Raw genomic sequence first — 22,500 nt, forward strand, 5'->3', positions numbered from 1 at the left:
AGGCATCTTGTGTTAGCTTAGCACTGATGGAGCCATGCTAACATGTTCTCATTACTTTCACATATATTCCACCAGTAAGCTAAAAATAGCTACCCTGACATTTAACAGGCTAGCTGGTACAAACCTTATTATCCAAAGTTATGCTATATGCTAACTGCTGATGCTCCCATTACAGAGTCCATGAAGCTGTAAACACTCATCAAAATGTCTCATATAATATTGACGTGCTGGCTGCAGCTACACTACAGTTTGCTCCAGTGTTTGTGCTAAGCTAAGCTAAACAGATCTCTGTAACGGACACAGATAAAATCCTTCTGAAACATTTGAGACTCATTTCAAAACACAGAATCAGAAAACGTCCTCACTCCTGATTGTGAACTTTGTTTTGGTGATTTGCAGGTGAAGAGACATCGGGCTGTAAAACCAGAACAGAACCAGAACCAGCTGTTTGAGTTGTTTTGTTGTTTAAACATCATAAAATCAGTGGTGGAAGTTTTAATCTAGACCCATCAGCCTTCGTGAATAAATGACATATAAACCAGTCAGTACCATGTGTAGCATCCAATATGTACCAAGCAAATATATTAGTTTTAAATAGCTTTCATCAAACATAGCAACTTGTTTCTGCATGTAATAAAGAGAGAAGCATGTACAGACGTGTGGCGTGTGCGCTACAACCAAAGGCAAAGTTCATGTGATAATAAATAGAAAACAAGGCTACATACAAAAACAGGTTTAAAGGGTGAAACAGTCCGTCCAGTCTGCTGACAGTTTGTCTCAAAGTGCAGAAAATTAGGAGAAAACTGCAGCAAGATACAACCTGAAACCTCAATCCATCAGGAACATTAGGAAACCTTCTACACGACTTTCTACAGAACCTTCTACAGAACGTTACGACATGTCTACATGTGAGGAACCACCTGAAGAACTTTCCAAATAACTCACTGAGGAACCGACTAAAGACCCGCTCTACCAGAGCTCAGTCTGACTGAAGGCCTCAGTGTGCTTCATACCGAATGGACCCACGTCAAACACGCAGAGCCCCCCAGAAATCCCCTCTGCCCAAAACCTGTCCGATATGTCTGCCCGGGAGTATGACCCTGCTGCTTTGCTGTGCAGTGTGCGGGTTCGATTCTTATTACACAGCTTTGATCAATGATTTTCCACCAACAGAAAAATATCGACTGAAGCATTAAAGGTATTAAAAACCAGTTGCCCACCCTGCCATGTTGTTAATCCAGGCTCGTTAGGTCGTCGGGGCCAGCTTCCGCCCTCGCGTTCAACAGCAGAACTTTGACTGCAGATTTCATATCAAGTGTTTAGTATGAAGCAGACTGAGACCTGATCTCTGCTCTGGAATCACTATCAGGTGTATTTTAGCTGAGGCACTTGTTGGACCACGAGAGACGGAAGCCAATTTGATTGGCTTTACAATAACTCCGTACCAACCCTTCACCTTTGTACAAACTGTTGTTTCCCACGAGCATCCCATGCTTAGGTTTTCCTTAATGCAGTAGTTGGTGGTTATTTGATTGGCTGGAGACACGCACGTCCATGCACATAAACAGAAATTGACATTAGAATCTAGTTTTCTAAAGCGTTTGCTAACGTCATTAAGTGATTTCACTTTTAACTGATTGGGCAGCCACGAGTATTTGTTCAATATAATGAACTGAGTTCGACTTTACACCTTCGAGCGACAGAGTCAAACAGAGCAACCCAGTGCTGAGGTACCTGGTTTAGTAAGGACCTTCAGGTGTGTCCTTAATTTTCCATGTTAAAAACCAGAATCATACTTGATCCTGAGTGGAGGTGGATTTAGTCACAGGAAGTTGATGGGATGATACGGTTGCTAATCAAGGAGCTGATGTAACTTGTAAGAGCACTGTTGTAAGGTTACTGAAGACACAAGAAGAGAAGGCAACAACGGTGACCTCCAGAGATCTGAACTCATCAGATGACTCACAACATTTCTACCCTGACGAGAGGACTACCCACCCGCTGGGTCGCTCAGATGGACTGGTGAATGTAAGACGCGTAGGATGTACCTTGATGTACTGAAGATTGGTGGGTTTTTGTCTCTCAGGCTCGGGGTTGGTTTAAATATCAGTGTTTGTTCTTCTTGGGAAGTGTTTCTGCAGCACCTGTGTTACCACAGGACGGCCTGCTCTTCCACCAGGTGTGGTTCACAGTTGGGTTCGGTTCAGGTACACTTGAAGTGCATGGATAAGGCACCCCAGTAGATATGACTCTGACCAACTGTGGCAGGGTGGGGGCGGGGCTCCTGCTGACTCACACTGTGGTCATCAGTTTGAGAGAACCCGACCTGAACCTGAGGATCTTCTTCTTCAGGTTGTGGGAGGCCTTGATCTTCACAAAGGCCTTCGCCTGAGCTGAAGTCATTTCCTGCCCCGTCGCCCTGACCCCCGCTGCTGCTAACTGGCTCCACCCTCTGCCCGTTCCACTTGTCCCGCCCCCAGCCCCACCCCCAGCCCCGCCCCCTCCGCTCTCCTCTGTATCACTGGTGGCGGTGCTCTCCTCCACGAACTCGTCCTCACTCGACTCACTGTCTCCGAAGCAGTTGGTGGTGTAGTTGGACCTGTCGTCCTCACTGGTGTCCACGATGGTGGAGTGAAACAGCGACGCACACTCAGCTGAATACTCTGAGTCACTTCCTGCCACATAGGCGTATGGGCTGCTCAACCCCCCATTGGTGGGGAGTAACCTGTTGGCTGCAGATTGAGTTAGCAGCTCCTTTCTCTGACGCCGCTGAGCGCGCCTGAACGCCTCATCGTATGGTACCTCCATGATTGCTCGCAACCGCCTGTAATCATTTCGTTTGTACTTTGGTTTGGCAACAACCACAACCTGGTCACGTCCGTGTTGATGATGATGATGGTGGTGGTGACGGTTACTACTATGGTGGTGGTGTCCATGGTGATGGTGCCTGGATGCACCTGAGCGCACACTGCTCAGTGTTGACACCGTGTGTTTGTCCAGAACTCGGCCCTCTGGGATGGACACAGGAAGGCGTTTGATTCTGGAAGAGAACATCCCATGAGCACCACCCGCTGCTCTCTTGGAGGCTTTAATGCGGATGGAGCCTTCGTCGTCCAGCAGCCAGGACTTTTTGAAGCCTGACCTGTGGTGGGATTTCTCCCCTCTTCTCTCTGACTTAGACTCATTGTGTTCAGGCTGACCTGACCTCATCTTAGTGGTGGTCTTTGCCTTGACAGTTTTGACATTCTTGCTGTTAGGCTGCTGGTCGGGGATGTTTTTGGCATTAACCGTGTGACTGCCTCCTCCTGCTCCATCCTGACTGTGGGAGGAAAACCCTACGCTGTTCATCTCCTGTCCTGACTGATTAGCCTTCCCAGGCTGGCCGATCTGGAGAGGTTTAGGACTGTTGTTGAGATTAGTTGCTTGTGTTTTGACAGTCGGTGGTGATTTGAGGAGAAGCTCCTGGTCGGGAGGGAAACATAGCGGCTTGATCTCCTTGGGGGAGGAGTTAGCTTTAGGACAGCCCAGCTCCCTGAAGTCTTTAGTGAGAGTAGCTGTGGACACTGCTGAGGGTAGAAGAAGCCTTTTGCCTTTCTGTTTCAGCAGACTGTTAGTGCTTGTGTTAAAGTCTTGGTTTGTGACAGAAGAGCCAGTTTGGATGATGTTACCAAGAGGAGAAGCGTTCAGGTCACTGTTGGTAAACATTAAGCCATTATTCATCGTGTCGATGGTGCCATCAGGGTAAACATTTTGACGCTCCTGCTCCTCAGATTTATTTTCCACAGACAACTGCCTCTGAGGAGACGAGGTGATTGCACCTTCTGCTCCTCCAGCTGGCCAGGAGGGTCTCAGTTCAGACCCCTTCAGACTCCCAAAACCAGATCCAGAGCAGGAACCAGGCACCTGTCTCACGCAGAGACTGGCCTGCCTCAGGATGCTCTTTGACGGATCTGTGCTGATGCTGGTCCTGGGTCTGCTGGTCCTGAAAGGCAGGGCTCGCCGCTGTAGCAGGCTGAAGATGTAGCTGTCCAATCGCTTATGTGAGGGAGTTAAAGAGGAGGAAGAAGAGGGGGCTGGCCAGGAGGAGCTCTGAGGTACAAGGGGAGCTGAAACAGGAGCAGAAAAGGGGAAAGATTCTGGTTTGAGTCCTTCCACAGCAGCCTCAAAGCTCTTTGGAGGCCCTTCATCTCGACCATGACCTCCATGACCCAACTTCTGCAGGAAGACGGGGCTCTGGACCGCGACAGCGTGCAACGGGCTCGGGTAACGGTAGACTTCACTGCCGTTTCGAGCCACCAGGTCGCTATGGTACTTAGACTGAGAGTCAGAGGAGACCACTGAGGAGACAGAGTCCATGGTAGGGGGGTGAGGAGCCGACAGCGAGCGGCGGACCGTACCACAGAAAGACGAGTCATCACACAGTCCTCCAACCAGACCGTCACACTCCAAACAGCTGGCCAGCTCATCTGAAGGAGACACAGAAAGAATTTCACATCATGAGAGAGCCAGACAGAGCAGCAGACTCGGGGCATTCACAGATGTTGTTGCAGCTCTCTGGATGACTTATGTGTGACAGTGAATGCTCTCTAAAGCACACAGATAACATTTCACAGCTTCAAACACAAACCGGCTGAATGGATCTCAGTTTGTTTCATGTTGCAGCGATTCTACTGTCGACAGCTGACAGGAAGTTCACCGCGAGCTGATTCCTACAGAGCAGTTCTGATGAAATGCTCTGCTGAATGTGGTAATGACCCTGTTTGGATGGGCTGATGGAGAGCACCAGCATTAGTAAGTGGAAAATTCTTTCCTGTGGAGACAGTGTGCTGGGAAATGTTAACTCTTTGTGGTCACCGGCGGTCCTGATATGAAAACGAGGTCAGAGATTTGTAGATGGTGTTTTTCTTTCTTTTCATCAATGATGTGAGATATCAAATCCCCCGAAACATTTCTTTGAAAAGTTACACGTCATCAGAATCTGAACAGACGAGGAATATTCCACCTCGATCAAAGCATGAGGAAATAACACTTCATAACTGGTCAAACGTCACCACCTGTCTGCACTAAATGTTTAGACGAGAAAGGAACTCTTCTTCACCGTCTATGAGAGGATGTTATAAATGTTTGTCAGAGATGTTTAACACCAAAATCCCTTTAACTCTTTAACTCTGTGTGCTCGGAGTAAAACCTGAGGACCTCATACAAACGCAGAAACAGACTAAACTTCTGGACTGTGGAGCAGCCGGGAGAGCTGCTGCGCTATGTTGGAAGAGTTTGTGGATAAAGGAACGTTTCGGTCTGGAAAGACTTTGTGCTGCTCCGGGAAGCACACATGAACAGTGTGTGTGCGTGTGTGGGGGTGTGCAGTGCTTCGGTCTCAAACTGTTGAATTGTTAATGTTTGTTTCTTTGATGTGACGTTATAACAAGAAAATAGCTCAACATAAATTGATGTCAGAGAGAGGTGTAGCACCACAGAGTGAGAGTGTTAACATGAGTGTATCAGAATCTTTCTAACATGTCACTAAGCTAATGTAGCAATAGCAGGGTAGGCTAATGGTGAAACTACACAAGCTAACAAGCTCAAAGCTAAAACGTTGACTGTGTTCCTTCCTCAGCTTTTACAGAAGCTGGCCGAGCGTTTGTCAGACTCCTGAAGCTGACCTGTGTGAACCTGCAGATTGAACTTCACACACAGATCATCCTCCGTGTGTTTCTCATCATCCATTTCCTGCACATTTTCAGATTAAAGTTGGCCTGCCTGTGGATCAGTCCTCACACATGAGGGGACGAGAGAGAGAGAGAGAGAGAGAGAGAGAGTGAGAGAGAGAGAGAGAGAGGACCAATCAGAGCAGACTGAGGCCTGCTGTGTTTATAATTCACATCACAGGACTGAATCTACACCCAGACGGGGTGTGTGCGTGTGTGTGTGTGTGTGTGTGTGTGCGTGCGTGTGTGTGTGTGTGCGTGTGTGTGTGTGTGCGTGTGTGTTAGCAGGCTGGTGTTTGAGTGCTATAGTCAGAGGTGTGACAGTTTGAGCTTCAGCAGGGAAACAGCTTCCAGATGTTTCCTCACCTCCAAACACACACTAATGCACACACGCACGCACATTGGCTGTGATGGAACAATAAAGTTATCTTGAATATGAACCAGTGTCGCTGTGGTGAACGTGTTAGCACATCCCACACCAACGAGCAGTTCACTGATTTCACCACACGTCTGATCATCTCGTGGAACAGTCCTGAGAACACCTGATGATCACTGACGAGGCCAAACACACAGACACAGTGTGTGAGAGTGGAGACTTTTACACTGCGTGTGTGTGTGTGTGTGTGTGTGTGTGTGTGTGTGTGTGTGTGTGTTTGTTGTGTGTGTTTGTTGTGTGTGTTTGTTTGTCTGTTTGTTTGTTGTGCGTTTGTTACCTGCAGATGGGAGTCGCCCGTCGGCGTCGGCCATCGAACAGAAGCACTCGCTGAAGACGGAGTTTGACGAGTTGGAGAGAGAGCCGGACGCCCCGTCACTCAGCTCATAGAAACCTGGGGGGGGGATAAACAGAAGTTGTGTTTCTGCAGGTAGAGTCGTGTATGGAAGCCCAGAGCAGACAGTACTGTCAGCAGACTGGTTTACCTTCATTGTAAACACTAACAGAAGCACCCCCCCAGTTCAACCTGCTGTACCTGAACTGGGTCTGCTGTCGGTCTCCAGCTGGTCATGTGACGCCTCAGTGTCCAATCGCAGGTCACTGATCTGACGGTCCAGCTCCTGTAGCTGACTGATGAGTCCAGTGTCCCTCCTCCTCAGACAGTTCTGACACACACACACACACACACACACACACACACACACATTGATTATTGTATTATCTGATCCCAGAGGGCAGGAGTGGAATAAAAACAGATCTCAGATCAGGCTGAGGAGACGATCACAGAGCTGAGAAGGAGCTGATTCAGAGTTCACATGTTTGGAGGTAAATGTGCTCCAGTCTGAACTAGACCTGAACCATTCCACCCAGCAGACACACACACACACACACACACACACACACACACACACACACACACACTCCCTCCCTGTGCAGGGATGGAAAACATGCGGCATGCGGGTTATGCAGCTCTTCGGTCATGTGCTGCATTCCTGCGACTGAGCTGGAAAAACACCGTCTGAACTACTCAGATACTCAACCAGTGCTCCCAGTAACTCACCAGTAACACACCAGGAACACACCTGTAGCACACCAGTAACATACCAGTAATGCACCAGTAACACACCAGGAACACACCAAGAACACAACAGGAACGCACCAGTAACGCACCAGTAACACACCAGGAACACACCAGGAACACACCAGGAAAACACCAGTAACGCACCAGTAGCGCACCAGTAACACACAAGGAACACACCAGTAACGCACCAGTAACGCACCAGGAATGCACCAGGAACACACCAGTAACGTACCAGTAACGCACCAGTAACGCACCAGGAACGCACCAGGAACACACCTGTAGCACACCAGTAACACACCAGTAACGCACCAGTAACGCACCAGGAACACACCAGGAACACACCAGTAACACACCAGTAATACACCAGGAACAAACCAGTAACGCACCAGGAAACGCACCAGGAACACACCTGTAACGCACCAGTAACGCACCAGTAACGCACCAGGAACACACCTGTAGCACACCAGTAACACACCAGTAACGCACCAGTAACACACCAGGAACACACCTGTAACGCACCAGTAACGCACCAGTAACGCACAAGGAACGCACCAGGAACACACCTGTAGCACACCAGTAACACACCAGTAACGCACCAGTAACACACCAGTAACGCACCAGTAACGCACCAGTAATGCACCTGTAGCACACCAGTAACACACCAGTAACACACACCAGTAACACACCAGTAACGCACCAGTAACACACCAGGAACACACCTGTAACGCACCAGTAACGCACCAGGAACACACCTGTAGCACACCAGTAACACACCAGTAACACACCAGGAACGCACCAGGAATGCACCAGTAACGCACCAGTAGCACACCAGTAACCCACCAGTAACGCACCAGGAATGCACCAGTAACGCACCAGTAACACACCAGTAACCCACCAGTAACGCACCAGTAACGCACCACTAACATGCCAGGAACACACGAGGAACACACCAGGAACACACCAGTAACGCACCAGAAGCACAACTCAGTTATTGATCATTCACATCATTTCACTGCAAATGAGTTACAGTGAAATTAGTGTGTGTGTGTGTGTGTGTGTGTGTGTGCAGCTGCTCTCCGGTATGAGCCGCACATTCAAACAAACAGCGACGCTGCTACAGCTGTTTGTCCTGTCAATCAACCCGCCGACAGCTGAGACCCAGCAGGAAGTGATGTCATACACACACTTCCTGTCTGATCCCAGGGCTCGTTTATTGACCCAGAAACCATCAGCAGCGTCCCGGAGTGTTTATATGGTTACTCTGCTTTATGGTGGTCATAGATATCTGCCTCCACACACACTAGCTGCTGCGCTAAGCTAACACATGCTGTGCTAAGCTAACACAGGTTGCACTAAGCTAGCTGAGGGAAACATCTGTCTCTGTAGCTGATAAAGTCTCCCCGATGTTCACCAGCTTTCTGACTGAGTCAGAGCTTTTATTCTGAAAGGTGCTGTGAGAGCGCAGGAAACAACTCAACAGACCTTAAAGCTCTGCAGAGACGCAGCTGATCGTCAGCAGCTCAGAGCAGACACACGTCTTCATACAGCTGAATGTTACAGCACCTCAGACAGACCACATCTGCGCTGGTCTGTGAACATAAATTCATTGTTATAGAAATTATAGAAAGTTTCAGGTGTAGCATTGACAGCACCAGCACCAGTACCAGCACCAGCACCATGACCAGCACCAGCACCATGACCAGCACCATGACCAGCACCAGGCTCAGTCCATGGTTTCCTGTGCAGACGGTCTCAGACTGTTTGTGTCTCAGCTGCTGAAAGTCGATCTGCAGAGTTTCCAGCAGCTAAAAGGAATCTCCATTTGTTCCTGCTGGGGGTGGGGGGGTGGGAGTAATCTGCTCCAGATTCAAGTTTAGGGCTGCAGCTGCAGGACGGACAGAGTCCAGAAACAACCAACACAGAAAGGGGAGGAAGAAGGAGGAGGAGGAGGAGGAGGAGGTCTGTATCAGAGATCAGGTTTCTTGTGTGTAAAACATGAAGCAGCTGCTGAAACATGAGTCGCTCCTGAGCTTCAGTGTGACCTCACAGGAGAGGGCTGAACCCTCCTCTCCTCTCCTCTCCTCTCCTCTCCTCTCCTCTCCTCTCCTCCTAAAGCTGTGTCACACTGATTCACTTCAAAGATCCTCACCGACAAACCGACATGCTGCTAGACGTGTTAAAAGTTGCACCTGAACGCAGCACAGAGACGACAGCTGAGAGTCAGCTGACCTCCACATGTTGGGAGGTGTTTAAAAGGGTTAATTCAGGTCCAACCTAACATTTATACAACACACAATAACGCAGACACAGCTTTTTTGCTTAGTGGGAAAGGTTACAATCTGCATTCAGACCCGGGTCACATGACTCTGCAGTAGACCCGGGTAATTATCGCCTCGGCTCCGATCCGCTACGCTCCGTCTGTAACTTCTGAGACTCCTCGTCATCTCAGCTACAAATTCCGCCGTCTCCGTCCAAGCAGCGCTCGAACATCGTTCCAGATGTGTCTGCACTGAGTTTGATAAACAGACTGAATGAGTAATGGAGACAATGAAGACCTAACCACCGTAACGTCTTCACTGGTTACTAACCCTGTCTTCGGCTCGTTTGTGACGTCAGACGGTGAGGTAGCAGAAAAGAGACCGACAGGAGGATACTTTACTGACAATGGGAAAAGAGACAATTGGCATCTATAAGCGGGTCTTCCCAGGTCTGAAAAACCTGCGTCAATGTGCTAAATTTAGGTGGGAAAGGGGAATTACTAACTGATTAAGACAGCCTCTGTGTTCTGTGAGGTAAAATCGGAGTCTGGTGTGTTTGCAGAGAGCGATGTAACGTCTGTTTGTGGTTAAAACAAGACTAGGTCAAAACCTAGTCTCGACCGCATCAGGTCAAGGTGCGCTTTTGTGGGTAATTTGTTCCAACGACTGTCCTTAGGAGACCAATGACAACGTGTTTGAAAGCAGGTGCGCGCTGCGGACGTAGGTAAGGACAGCAGACGAGCAGCGGAGGAGCAGCCACGCCTACTCCCCGAACAAGGTATCCAGAGCCGTATAGACAGAGAGTTGCATCAGTGGAGATCCAATATGCTCCATGATCCGCCATTCTGATGTTGCAACTCTCTCTCTCTCTACGGCTGTGAAAGTACCATCACTCAGTCAGTCAGTCAGTCAGTCAGTCACAAACAAACACATGTGTAGGGCTGACCCGGCAGTCATCATCACAAAGGTCTGTCTCTGTAGGGATCCACAAACAGAGATTTACATCACAGTGGTTCGATAACGAGTGACGTCTCTGAGGCTCGTCGGATATTTATACTGTGTTCTGATCAAACAGCTGCTGTTGTTTTAATGTCACCTTTATTTAACCAGGAAGTCCCTTTAGGTTATTATGTGTTTACTGAGGGCGAGCTGGCACAGGCAGACAGACAGGCAGACAGACAGGCAGACACGAAGCACACGCAGAAGAAAGCTGCTCAAATTAGGAAGTATCTCTTAGTTACATGGCCTGTCTGTCTGTCTGTCTGTCTGTCTGATCACCTGCTGACTCGAACAACAATCCGACCGGAGAGAGTTCATTATCTGAGAGCTGCTTCAGGACATGTCATGCCTCTTTAATTAAAAACACACACACACCTGGAATCACTGAATATCCCAGCATCCTCTTTGAGCCGCAGGGGGCCGAGGATCAGACCGGAGGAGTTAATTCTGGTCAAACATAAAACCTCCCCCACCAACACACACACACACACACACACACACACACACACACATGACATCACCATGTTTATGACATCAGGATGTTTATTATCTCACCTTAAAGAGACAAATAAACTGTAATGAGGACACATAAAGAGGCGAGCAGACGATGTGTGTTGGAGGAGTTCCTCAGGGCTCTGCTCTCGATCCCTGTTTTTTTCAGTAAGACTCAATCTGACGAGCTGCTGCTGACTCTGATCTGAATATTAAACAGTCACAGTCCTCCTCAGCAGACACAGCTCACAGAGACAGTAAGAGGCCCTCACGTTCAGACTGAAACCTGAACACTCAGCAGGTTTAAAGTCCTGTTTGTCAGACAATCAGCTGTGAAATGATGAAGAGGTTAACGAGCGCTCAGTCGGGCGAGTCTGATATCAGGAACCTGAAGTCACAGAATGAGCCTGTGAGTTTAAACAGATGATATGACGTTAACTCCAGGCAGGTACATTAGTGACTTCAGTGATTACTGAAGCACGCCTTTAACCCCCCATCATATTGTGTTTCTAAATTAAAGACGGACTGACCCCGCCCTCACCCCTGACCCTTGACCTCACACACACACCTGAGTCCTTCAGTCCCAGACAGAGGTCTCAGAGGTCAGAGGTCATAAGACAGACAGGTCAGGACCTACCAGCTGTTTCCTGAGCAGCAGGATGTTCTCCTCCAGGAGCTTCTCCTCAGAGCTCAACTGAGCCTCCCTGCGCCGCTCCTCCTCCTCCTCCTCGTCCCGCCGGAGCTCCAGCGCGGCCCGGACCAGCACCTCCTGCCGCTGCCGCAGGAGCTCTAGCTCCCCGAGCCCGGACACGGTGGCCTCCAGCCGCTCCCGCACCGAGAGCAGCCGCTCCGCTGTCTCCGCGTCCCGCCGGGGGGGTCCGGACAGCAGCATCTCCGCGTCAGGGGGGGCCTGTATAGGATCAGGTTCCGGAGGGTCTGCAGGGTCCGGACAGCATGGTGCAGAGTCGGATCACCTGGTTCAGCTGACCCGGTAAACTTAACCCGGGTAAACAAACCGGGTCAGAAAGTGAACCAGACTCGGGTCCTCAGGCTGTTTCTCCTCTGCAGCTCCGAGGAGCAACCAGTGGTCTCACGGTCCTCCTGCGCACAAACGGGTTAAATTAATCCGGTAAAAGTGTCCCGGGTCCGCTCAGGTATTTGTTCCGGTATATCCCAGCATGTCCCGGGGCTGCGTAGTGAGTGTATCCGTCAGTAAGAAGCGGAGACTAGGCCTGAGCTCCGTCTAGCTGCCGCTCCTCCTGGCGCTCGGCACGGACTGACAGACAGCAGCTCCGCGGCACCGAGCCCTGCAGGCCCCGCCCCCTCCACGCTGCCAGACACACAGCGCTTTGTGACGTCAGCAGCAACGAAGACATTAGTTTCCTGTAGGCCCTTTCAAAATAAAATATCCTAATGACCACACAAGAACAAAACGTTTATTTTCCATCAAAATACAAAAAGAGAATGAATGACTTCGGAAATCCTTCGCAGGGTGTCTGGGCTCGGCCTCAGAGATAGGGTAAGAAGCTCGGAAATGCGGTGGGAAGGAGCCAGTTGAGGTGGTTCAGGCATCTGATTAGGATGCCTCCTGGGCGAGGCCTCCCTTTGGAGGTTTTCCGGGCATGTTCAACTGGGAGAAGACCCAGGGACAGACCCAGAGCCTACTGGAGGGATTATATATCATGTCTGGCTTCGGAACGCCTCGGGAACACCCAGGAGGAGCTGGAAAACGTTGCTGGGGACAGGGTCATCTGGGTCACCCTGCTGAGCCTGCCGTCACCGCGACCCAGCCACGGGTAAGAGGAAGAAAATGGATGGATGACATGAAACACCCGATCAGTAACAGAGTGACTCCAGCAACGTTTCATATTAAAACCACTGTTTATTTACACACACAATCAGCTCGCACACAAAACACAACATGGTTTTAAACATACAGTTGGCCACTGTAGTTATCAAATCATCATCAGTCTCAGACTGAGCTCAGAGTCAGACGTGTCATCAGGTGGTGTGTTGTGTTCGGACCTCTCTTACATATCTCTGTATGTTGTCTGTGTGATGGTAAATGGTGGACAGTGAAGTCCTGGACTGAAAGTCTGAAGTTGATTTTCTGAATGTGATAAAAATGTTGTTTGTGACAGACTTTAGTTCTTAATATTTCACTCAATAGTTTTTTTCTCCACAGGGATCAAAGAAAGTTTTCTGATTCTACAACTCAAGTAACACAACAGGCGCATTATTTTGAAGGGCACATTGTAACCACTTCCTGTGTGATTGTGTGAGCTTGATGCTCCGCCTCTCTGACCCGCCTCCTCTGTGAGCAGTCGTCTGGTCCTAAAGTCCTCCAGTTTCTCACGAGCTTTAGTTAAATAGGCAAATTCACGAACCAGATTTAATAACTCACATCATGTTTAATGTGTTTAATGTTTAAATGTGTTTAAATGTGTTTAAACTGTTTAAATGTGTTTCATGTGTTGAATGTGTTTAAATGTGTTTAATGTGTTTAATGTGTTTCATGTGTTTCATGTGTTTAAATGTGTTTCATGTGTTTCATGTGTTTAAATGTGTTTAATGTGTTTCATGTGTTTCATGTGTTTAATGTGTTTAAACTGTTTAAATGTGTTTAAATGTGTTTAATGTGTTTAATGTGTTTCATGTGTTTCATGTGTTTAAATGTGTTTAAATGTGTTTAATGTGTTTAATGTGTTTCATGTGTTTCATGTGTTTAAATGTGTTTAAATGTTTTTAATGTGTTTAATGTGTTTCATGTGTTTCATGTGTTTAAATGTGTTTAAATGTGTTTAATGTGTTTAATGTGTTTCATGTGTTTCATGTGTTTAAATGTGTTTAAATGTTTTTAATGTGTTTAATGTGTTTCATGTGTTTCATGTGTTTCATGTGTTTAATGTGTTTCATGTGTTTAAATGTGTTTAAATGTGTTTAATGTGTTTAATGTGTTTAAATGTGTTTAATGTGTTTAATGTGTTTCATGTGTTTCATGTGTTTAAATGTTTTTAATGTGTTTAATGTGTTTAAATGTGTTTCATGTGTTTAATGTGTTTCATGTGTTTCATGTGTTTAAATGTGTTTAAATGTTTTTAATGTGTTTAATGTGTTTCATGTGTTTCATGTGTTTCATGTGTTTAAATGTGTTTAAAGTGTTTAATGTGTTTCATGTGTTTAATGTGTTTCATGTGTTTCATGTGTTTAAATGTGTTTCATGTGTTTCATGTGTTTCATGTGTTTAAATGTGTTTAAATGTGTTTAATGTGTTTAATGTGTTTAAATGTGTTTAATGTGTTTAATGTGTTTCATGTGTTTAAATGTTTTTAATGTGTTTAATGTGTTTAAATGTGTTTCATGTGTTTAATGTGTTTCATGTGTTTAATGTGTTTCATGTGTTTAAATGTGTTTAAATGTTTTTAATGTGTTTAATGTGTTTCATGTGTTTAATGTGTTTCGTGTGTTTAAATGTGTTTAAATGTTTTTAATGTGTTTAATGTGTTTAATGTGTTTAATGTGTTTCATGTGTTTAAATGTGTTTCATGTGTTTCATGTGTTTCATGTGTTTAAATGTGTTTCGTGTGTTTCATGTGTTTCATGTGTTTCATGTGTTTAAATGTGTTTAATGTGTTTCATGTGTTTAAATGTGTTTAAATGTTTTTAATGTGTTTAATGTGTTTAAATGTGTTTAATGTGTTTTAATGTGTTTAATGTGTTTTAATGTGTTTAATGTGTTTAAATGTGTTTAATGTGTTTTAATGTGTTTAATGTGTTTAAATGTGTTTTAATGTGTTTAATGTGTTTAAATGTGTTTCATGTGTTTCATGTGTTTAAATGTGTTTCGTGTGTTTAAATTTATAGTCAAATACAGAAAATGTTTCATCATCAGCAGAGCTTCAGGTGTGAATATCTGATAAAAGTTTAGATTCATATAAAAACATGTTGTTTATTCAGAGTAAAGAATAAAGCCTGTGTGTGTGTGTGTGTGTGTGTGTGTGTGTAATGGGTTTGAATAATCTTTATTGTTCTCCGAGTAGAAACAAGCAGCTCTTTAACGTCTTTGTTCAGTTTCTGGGTCATTTCAGAGCAAACTGTCTGTCAGCTGATTAATGACTCTGATTCTCTTAATGAGGTCAATCTGAGCCTCAGTTATATGTTAATTAGGGGGCGGGGCTCAGAGCACATCGCCCCCTGTGGCTGCTGCTGGAACTGTCTCTTGACTTCATCCTGATCCTTCAGCTTTAACATCTCATGAAATTCATGCTTCACTTGCATCAGAGTCCCAGACACAGTCAAAGGACCACATGGTAAAATATATAAATATATGTTCTGAATATATACAGTACTGTGCAAAAGTTTTGGGCAGGTGTGAAAAAATACTGTAAACTAAGAATGCTTTCAAAAATGTAAATAATTGTTTATTTTCATCAGTTTAAAAAACGATCAGTGAGCGAACAAAAGAAAATCTAAATCAAATCAATATCTGGTGTTACTACGCTTTGCTTTCAAACCAGCATCAGTTCTTACAGGTACACCTGCACACAGTCAGGGATTGTATTATCAACCAATTATACCAGACAGGTGCTAATGATCATCAGTGTCACATGTAGGTTGAAACACAGTCATTAAGTGAAACAGAAACAGCTGTGTAGGAGGCTTAAAACTGGCTGAGGAACAGCCAAACTCTGCTACCAAGGTGAGGCTGTGGAAGACAGTTTCATGTCACAGGTCAGACACCATGGCAAGACTGAGCACAGCACCACGACACAAGGTAGTTATACTGCATCAGCAAGGTCTCTCCCAGACAAAGATTTCAAAGCTCACTGGGGTTTCAAGATGTGCTGTTCAAGCTCTTTGGAAGAAGCACAAAGAAACGGGCGACGTTGAGGATCGTAGACGCAGTGGTCGGCCGAGGAAACTTAGTGCAGCAGATAAAAAACACATCGAACTTATTTCCCTTCCAAATGGGAAGATGTCCAGCAGTGCCATCAGCTCAGAACTGGCAGAAACCAGTGGGACCCATGTACACCCATCTACTGTCCGGAGAAGGCTGGCCACAAGTGGTCTTCATGGAAGAGCTGCAGCCAAAAAGGCTCTGACATGGAAACAAGGCCAAGTGACTCAACGATGCACGAACACATAGGAACTGGGCTGCAGAGAAATGGCAGCAGGTGCTCTGGACTGATGAGTCACAATGTGAAATATTTGGCTGCAGCAGAAGGCAGTTTGTTCGCCGAAGTGCTGGAGAGCGCTGCGATAATGAGTGTCTGCAGGCAGCAGTGAAGCATGCTGGAGGTTCCTTCAAGTTTGGGGCTGCATTTCTGCAAATGGAGTCGGAGATTTGGTCAGGATTAATGGTGTCCTCAATGCTGAGAAATACAGGCAGATACTTATCCATCATGCAGTACCATCAGGGAGGCGTATGATTGGCCCCACATGTATTCTGCAGCAGGACGACGACCCCAAACATACAGCCAGTGTCATTAAGAACTATCTTCAGGGTGAAGAAGAACAAGAAGTCCTGGAAGTGATGGTATGGCCCCCACAGAGCCCTGATCTCAACATCATGGAGTCTGTCTGGGATTACATGAAGAGACAGAAGGATCTGAGGAAGCCTACATCCACAGAAGATCTGTGGTTAGTTCTCCAACATGTTTGGAACAACCTACCAGCCGAGTTCCTTCAGAAACTGTGTGCAAGTGTAGCAAGAAGAACTGATGCTGTTTAGAAGGCAAAGGGTGGTCACACCAGATATTGATCTGATTTCTCTTCTGTTCATTCACTGCATTTTGTTCATTGATGAAAAGAAACGATTGACACTTCCATTTCTGAAAGAAGTTTACAGCATTTTGTCACACCTGCCTGAAACTTTTGCACAGCGCTGTATAATGATAAAATAAATGATCTCTGAAACATGTTGGGCTGAGTCTCTGCAGAAGTCACACTGCTGCAGTGGTGATGTGTTGCCATGGAAACAGAGGTCAATGTTATCTGTAGGAGGGGAGACAGTTGCTGTGTTGAAATGCTCTACTATAGCAGCAGCACGTCCTGATGTGGCCTAAATGTAGTCTGTATGCAAACAAAAGCTAAATGTGCAGTACGCCAAAAATACCTGGATGTCGTACTGATGCATCGGACCAGTCTACCTCAACTACTGTATCCCACAATGCAAAGCGCTGGAACGTCATAATAACGCTGCGTTCTAGCAGAAGGGGGTGCTATAGCTACAGAAGTGGCTGTTTGCTTTGGTCCAAACACGAAACTGCCGCCTGGCAGCATACTGCAAAATTAATTTGAAAAGCTCCTCCATACTACAGCCGAACGCAGTATGTAGTATATAGTATGTACTATGTAGTATATAGTATGTAGTATGTAGTTTGTAGCATGTAGTATCTGATTTTAAAAACAGCTCCGCTTCAGGTGTGGAGAAATATTCAACAGTAAACAGTTTGAACTGAGGTCAAAGGTCACAGCGTTTATATCACTGTATGAGGTTAAGGATCAAATACAATCAATCATTACATTCATAATTATCAATATTTTAAACAATAATTCACGCTATAAACTGATGTTGATGTTGCCATGATGACGCCCACACAGTGACTCCTCCCCTTTAATAACTGTAGTGTCTGTGACAAACAGGACTCACCTTCAGCAGCTCCACACGTCTGATCTCAGCTCTGTGTGTGTGTGTGTGTGTGTGTGCGTGTGTGTGTGAGAGTGTGTGACTGTGTGTTCAGTGTCAGTCTCACTGTCTCTTTAATCCCACTTCCTGCTTATCTAAACGCTGTGTGTTTCTGCCTCACTGACAGTGTGTGTGCTGATATCAGCTCTCTGAGGACTGTCTGTCTGTGTCTGTGTGTCTGTGTGTCTGTCTGTGTGTGTGTGTGTGTGTGTGTGTGTGTGTGTGTGTGTGTGTGTGTGTGTGTGTTAACGTGTTCCCACAGTTTGGACTTGCAGGCTCTCAGAGTTATGTTGCTGTAAACACACTACAGCAACAATAAGAACAGTGTGACCTCCATCATGTGTGACATCACTTCCTGTTCTCATATTCTGGGGGGGGTTCTGCCACTGGGTGGATTCATGTTGGTCTCTGTCTCAGTAACACAGAGTCCGGTGTGGAGCTGCTGTCTGTGAAGAGACAAGTGAAAGAGACGACCGCTTCCTGCTGACTCAAATACTGACAGGTGAATGAACGATCAGCTGACGGCCGCTCTTCTTCTTCACTTTATTACAAACAGGTCAATGACACATCGTTCACACATGCTCAGTTTATCATTATAACAAGTTCATGTGCTGACCAGCTCTGAGGTCAAAGGTCACAGGACGCCAGAGAAGACAAGTCAATAAAGATAAAAGAGTAAAAAACGAGACTTAGTTGTTAAAAAGTTGGAGAAATGTTTCTTTGTGACATCATCAGACATCCAGTGACATCATCACACCGTTTAAGTCGTAAAACAAAGATGGTGGACGATGTGTGCTTTAGTTTCTTCTTTCTGTCTAGAAAACGTCGCTGACTGAGGAGTCTGTGACTGCTCCTGCACTGACAGACTCCTCCGTCACCTCCTCCTGGTGCTGCTCCATCACCTCCTCCTGGTGCTGCTCTGGTGTGATGCAGGGCAGGTGAACATCCCTCCTCCTGCCTCCTCCCTGCTGCTGCTCGGCTGCAGAAACAAACGTGAGAGGCTGATGATAGACATACAGACCATCAGGTGAGACAGGCTGTGTGTGAGACGGGCTGTGTGTGAGACGGGCTGTGTGTGAGCGCGTGTGTGTGCGTGTGTGTGAGTATGAATGGAGGCAGTGTGAGCAGCAGCAGGAGCATCTTGTTGAAACAGTGAGTTCAGTGTGTGCGTGTGAACAGCAGCTCTGTGTGTAAACTTCATGTTGAGTCAAACAGTCTGCATCACTGACGCACCTGGACTCTTTCAGCCCGTCTGAGCTGCTAGTTTTGAATAAAAGCAAAGATAAACTGACTGTAGCAGCAAACAGACACAGGTGGAGACACGCAGGTGAGCAGAGTGGAGACTTTAAAGTGACAGATATTTTGTTGTTATAAATGTATATTTATATAAATGTATAAAGTCTTTTAGAGACGAGAAGAACAGTTTCAGGTTAAAGATTTTAAGTCTGTTTCTTCTTTGTGTCTGAAGCTTCAATCTGTTCGTCAACATCTCGTCAGACTCCTTTACATAAAAATCTAATACCTGTCGCTCTCTCTGCGTCTCCATGGAAACACACTAACAACACATCCTCCCATAAGCCGGTTGTCACGGTTACTGAGCTCATTCTAATTACAGACAAAGATGAGACTGACACACACACACACACACACACACACACTTAGAAACATGCTCCCTGATTGGTCAGTGAAGCGTGATGTAAACATGCCAACAGAGGCTTTTAAAGCGTTTCCATGACAACCAGAGAGACAATTCACTCTGAGATGTTTAAAACACAGATTTTGTTTTATGTTAAAATCACCAGTGAGCTCAGAGTGCAGGTAACAACACAAACACACAGCAGAGCAGCAGCTCCTGTGTCCTGTGAGCTAAAATCAGTGTTTTTCTGAATGGAGTCTGGTGTGTGTGCAGAGAGCGATGTAACGTCTCTGTGTGGTTAAAACAATCATCTTCCTCTCTATTTTAGAATAAGGTCAGCACTTAGTTCACTCAAGGTTCCTTGGGGGGCTGAATTGAGGACTCACCCTTTAATATCATTGATGGAGAGTGCTCCCCGAAAGAAAACAGTCTCCTATATTTATAATAATCTCATGTCACACACCCCTACAGAATCATCTGAATGCAGATCATGGGAGGCAGATATAAATCTAGGAACGGAGACCATTGATTGGGATGCTGTGTGGAAAAATGTCTTTCAGTCATCTAAAAACCCAAATCACCAGCTAATCCACTATAAAATTTGTCACAGGACCTACTTAACACCACGTAAAAGACATTTGATGGGTTTAGCTCCCAATCCTGACTGCACATTTTGTAATCAGGGCGTTTTGGGTACACTGATGCATGTCCTGTGGGAGTGTCCAGATGTACAACGGTTCTGGGTTGAAGTTGTGGATAAGGTGTCTGATCTGATAGGGGAGAAACTTCCACTGGAACCGGCACTTCTTCTCTTAAATGATGACTCCAGGTTCAAGATTGCTGAGGCAGAACGTAAACTCTGGTTGGCTGGCATGACTGCAGCAAAAAAAATTATAGTTTTAAGGTGGCTCCCACCACACCAGTTACCAATAAAACATTGGCTACAGGCTCTCCTCGAGGTGATCTACCTGGAGTGGTCATCAGCTCGCATTAATAATTCTAAACCACGAACGTTGGAGATGTGGAAAAAAGCCGCAGAGGATGTTAAAACATTATTGTCATGACTTTTGTGGCTCATCTGTGGTAACGCTGTATGTTTAGTTTTGTAATCCTGTTTATCACTCTGTCTTATCCGATTATTTTGATTTTGACTTTGTTAATATTTCTATGTTGGTCTGTGTGCTCCGCGGGGAGGGGGTGGGGGGGGGTGGAGGGACAGAGGGGGTTGTTCTGTGTGTTCAGTATATGTGTTTTGTATTTGTGTCATTATTGTCTAAAATTTAAAATAAAAATAAAAAGTTGATTACGAAAAAAACAAAACAATCATCTTCCTCTGTAACAAAAAGGTCTATCTCTGTAGGGATCCTTTCTGTCATGTTGTCACACACTTAGAAGAACAATCTGAGCCTGTCAGTGGAAACAACAAGAACTTTTAGTGCACGACCTTTGACCCATCAAGGATTATGTTGCAGCCATTACAGCCTGTTTTACTGCTGCAGGATGAACACATCTGCTGGAGACATTCACACACTGTGTTCATGTGAGTCACTCAGACCTTAAATGTGTTTAAACAGAGCCCAGGTTTAAAACTGCATTTATAGCCTTTAAGCCCCATCAAGAACCACTTTTACAACTCACTGTCAGCAGCTGTTAGCTTAGCCTTGTGCTAATGTCAGTGTTTACTAAGTAGAGTTTTATCATCATTCAATGGAAACTGGTTGCAGCTCATTAGTTGTTTCTGAATAGTTACTTTACAGCAGGGATTCCCAAAATGTGGTGCGCGTGAGGAATAATGTAATGATGGTGTAATGGTGTATTTATTGCACTCAAATGGATCTGCTTTGTGTCCATGTGATCTGTTTCTGAGCCTCTGCATGTGTCATTTTTCTTTACCTGGTGGATCGTGTGTAACTCTACTGCAGTTTGATGCAAATTAGGCTGCTGATGTTCTCATTTCTGTCACCGCTCTGTTCTGTTTGGTGATTGTAATTTAAACTTGATTCAATTTTTCTTTAATGCAGCTGAAAATCTGATAGCATGTTCCCCATCTTCTCTCATCGCGGGCCTGTCTGCCTGTGTGTTTCTCCTTGCCCTCACTCACCTTCTTGGCTCTTTAAAAGTGACGACTTGAGCGTAAGTTTGTTGCAGTGTAGTTTCAGTTCGAATGTAAGAGCGAATTGTTGTGATCTGTCGAATGTTTTGAATATCTTGATTATTCGTGCAGAATTAAATTTGATGCCTTTAATGCGCCTATAAATAGCCTATGTTGCGTTTTTTGTTTTTTATAGTGTCGGGGGTTTGGGGTACCTCAACCCGGTCGGGATGTAGAAGGAGGTGCGTTGCATAAAAAGTTTGTGAACAGCTGCTTTACAGCAGCTAACTGCTAGACAATAAAGCTAACGTTAGCATGCTAGTGCTTTAGAGAGGTTATATGGAGTACAATAGTCTCTGTATGGAGACAGATTTCAAATTCCAAACTCTGAACATTTAGCTAATAACAACATCAGTTAGCTTAGCACACTGAGACACTCAGAACAGCTGTATATAACTGTGAAATACACACGTCTCCATGTACAGAAATGAAACAGATTTATGTGTTAGCCGCTATAACTGTCATGTCTGGATGTTATGCTAGCTTGTGATGCTACAGTGACTTCCAGTTTACATAGCTGACTGCTCCTAATTGGACAGGGCTACAGATGTCTCCTAGCAACAGACTGACACATTAAAGGCTTTGTGAGAGATTAGTTTGAATCTAGTTAGACGTTACTGAGTCCAGACTGTAGTCAGACAGTGTGACGGAGCACAGCGTCACACTCTCATTCAACATCCTGCAGAACTCCATCTGTTTTTCACTGCGTTTAACGTTACTGTGGGATTAAACCCTCCATGATCCTGATGTGGAAATATTTCACTGTTTCAGCTCCAACAGACCCCATGATGACTCACACCTCTGCTAAATACACACACCGAGAGGCTGTATGCGTGTGTGTGTGTGTGTGCATGTGTGTGTGCGTGTGCAGAGGTAAAGTAAACACTGACACACATTACTGCCTGAGTGAGCTCTCTGTATGACAGTTGTTTTAGTAAAGGATCTGTGTGTGTGTGTGTGTGTGTGTGTGTGTGTGTGTGTGTGTGTGTGTGTATTGCCTCCACATCCTGACTGTGATCCTGCTGATACTGCTACTTCCTGTTTACGTTCAAA

At 45.7% G+C, this 22,500-nt stretch overlaps 2 protein-coding genes across 2 annotated transcripts in view; both read right to left on the reverse strand.

Moving 5' to 3' along the window:
* Positions 1-11,863, reverse strand: part of dact1 (dishevelled-binding antagonist of beta-catenin 1) — a 12,471-nt gene extending 608 nt beyond the window's left edge. Inside the window, exons 1-4 of the mRNA XM_069661607.1 lie at positions 11,609-11,863; positions 6,677-6,806; positions 6,422-6,535; positions 1-4,466 (exon numbers count right to left, since the gene is read on the reverse strand). The exon at positions 1-4,466 is cut by the window's left edge and continues 608 nt beyond it. Coding sequence (XP_069517708.1) covers positions 2,293-4,466; positions 6,422-6,535; positions 6,677-6,806; positions 11,609-11,863 — 2,673 coding nt within the window. The 3' untranslated portion in view covers positions 1-2,292. The remainder of the gene's footprint in view (positions 4,467-6,421; positions 6,536-6,676; positions 6,807-11,608) is intronic.
* Positions 11,864-18,189: 6,326 nt separating this feature from the next.
* The window catches only part of kiaa0586 (KIAA0586 ortholog), a 32,981-nt gene continuing 28,670 nt past the window's right edge, over positions 18,190-22,500 (reverse strand). The window contains exon 27 of the mRNA XM_069661582.1: positions 18,190-18,638. Within this exon, the coding sequence (XP_069517683.1) occupies positions 18,475-18,638 (164 nt within the window). The 3' untranslated portion in view covers positions 18,190-18,474. The remainder of the gene's footprint in view (positions 18,639-22,500) is intronic.

Source organism: Semicossyphus pulcher, unplaced genomic scaffold (genome assembly GCF_022749685.1).
Source record: "Semicossyphus pulcher isolate SPU_LCO1_2020_fin unplaced genomic scaffold, fSemPul1.0.p SCAF_14, whole genome shotgun sequence".
Lineage (NCBI taxonomy): Eukaryota > Metazoa > Chordata > Actinopteri > Labriformes > Labridae > Semicossyphus > Semicossyphus pulcher.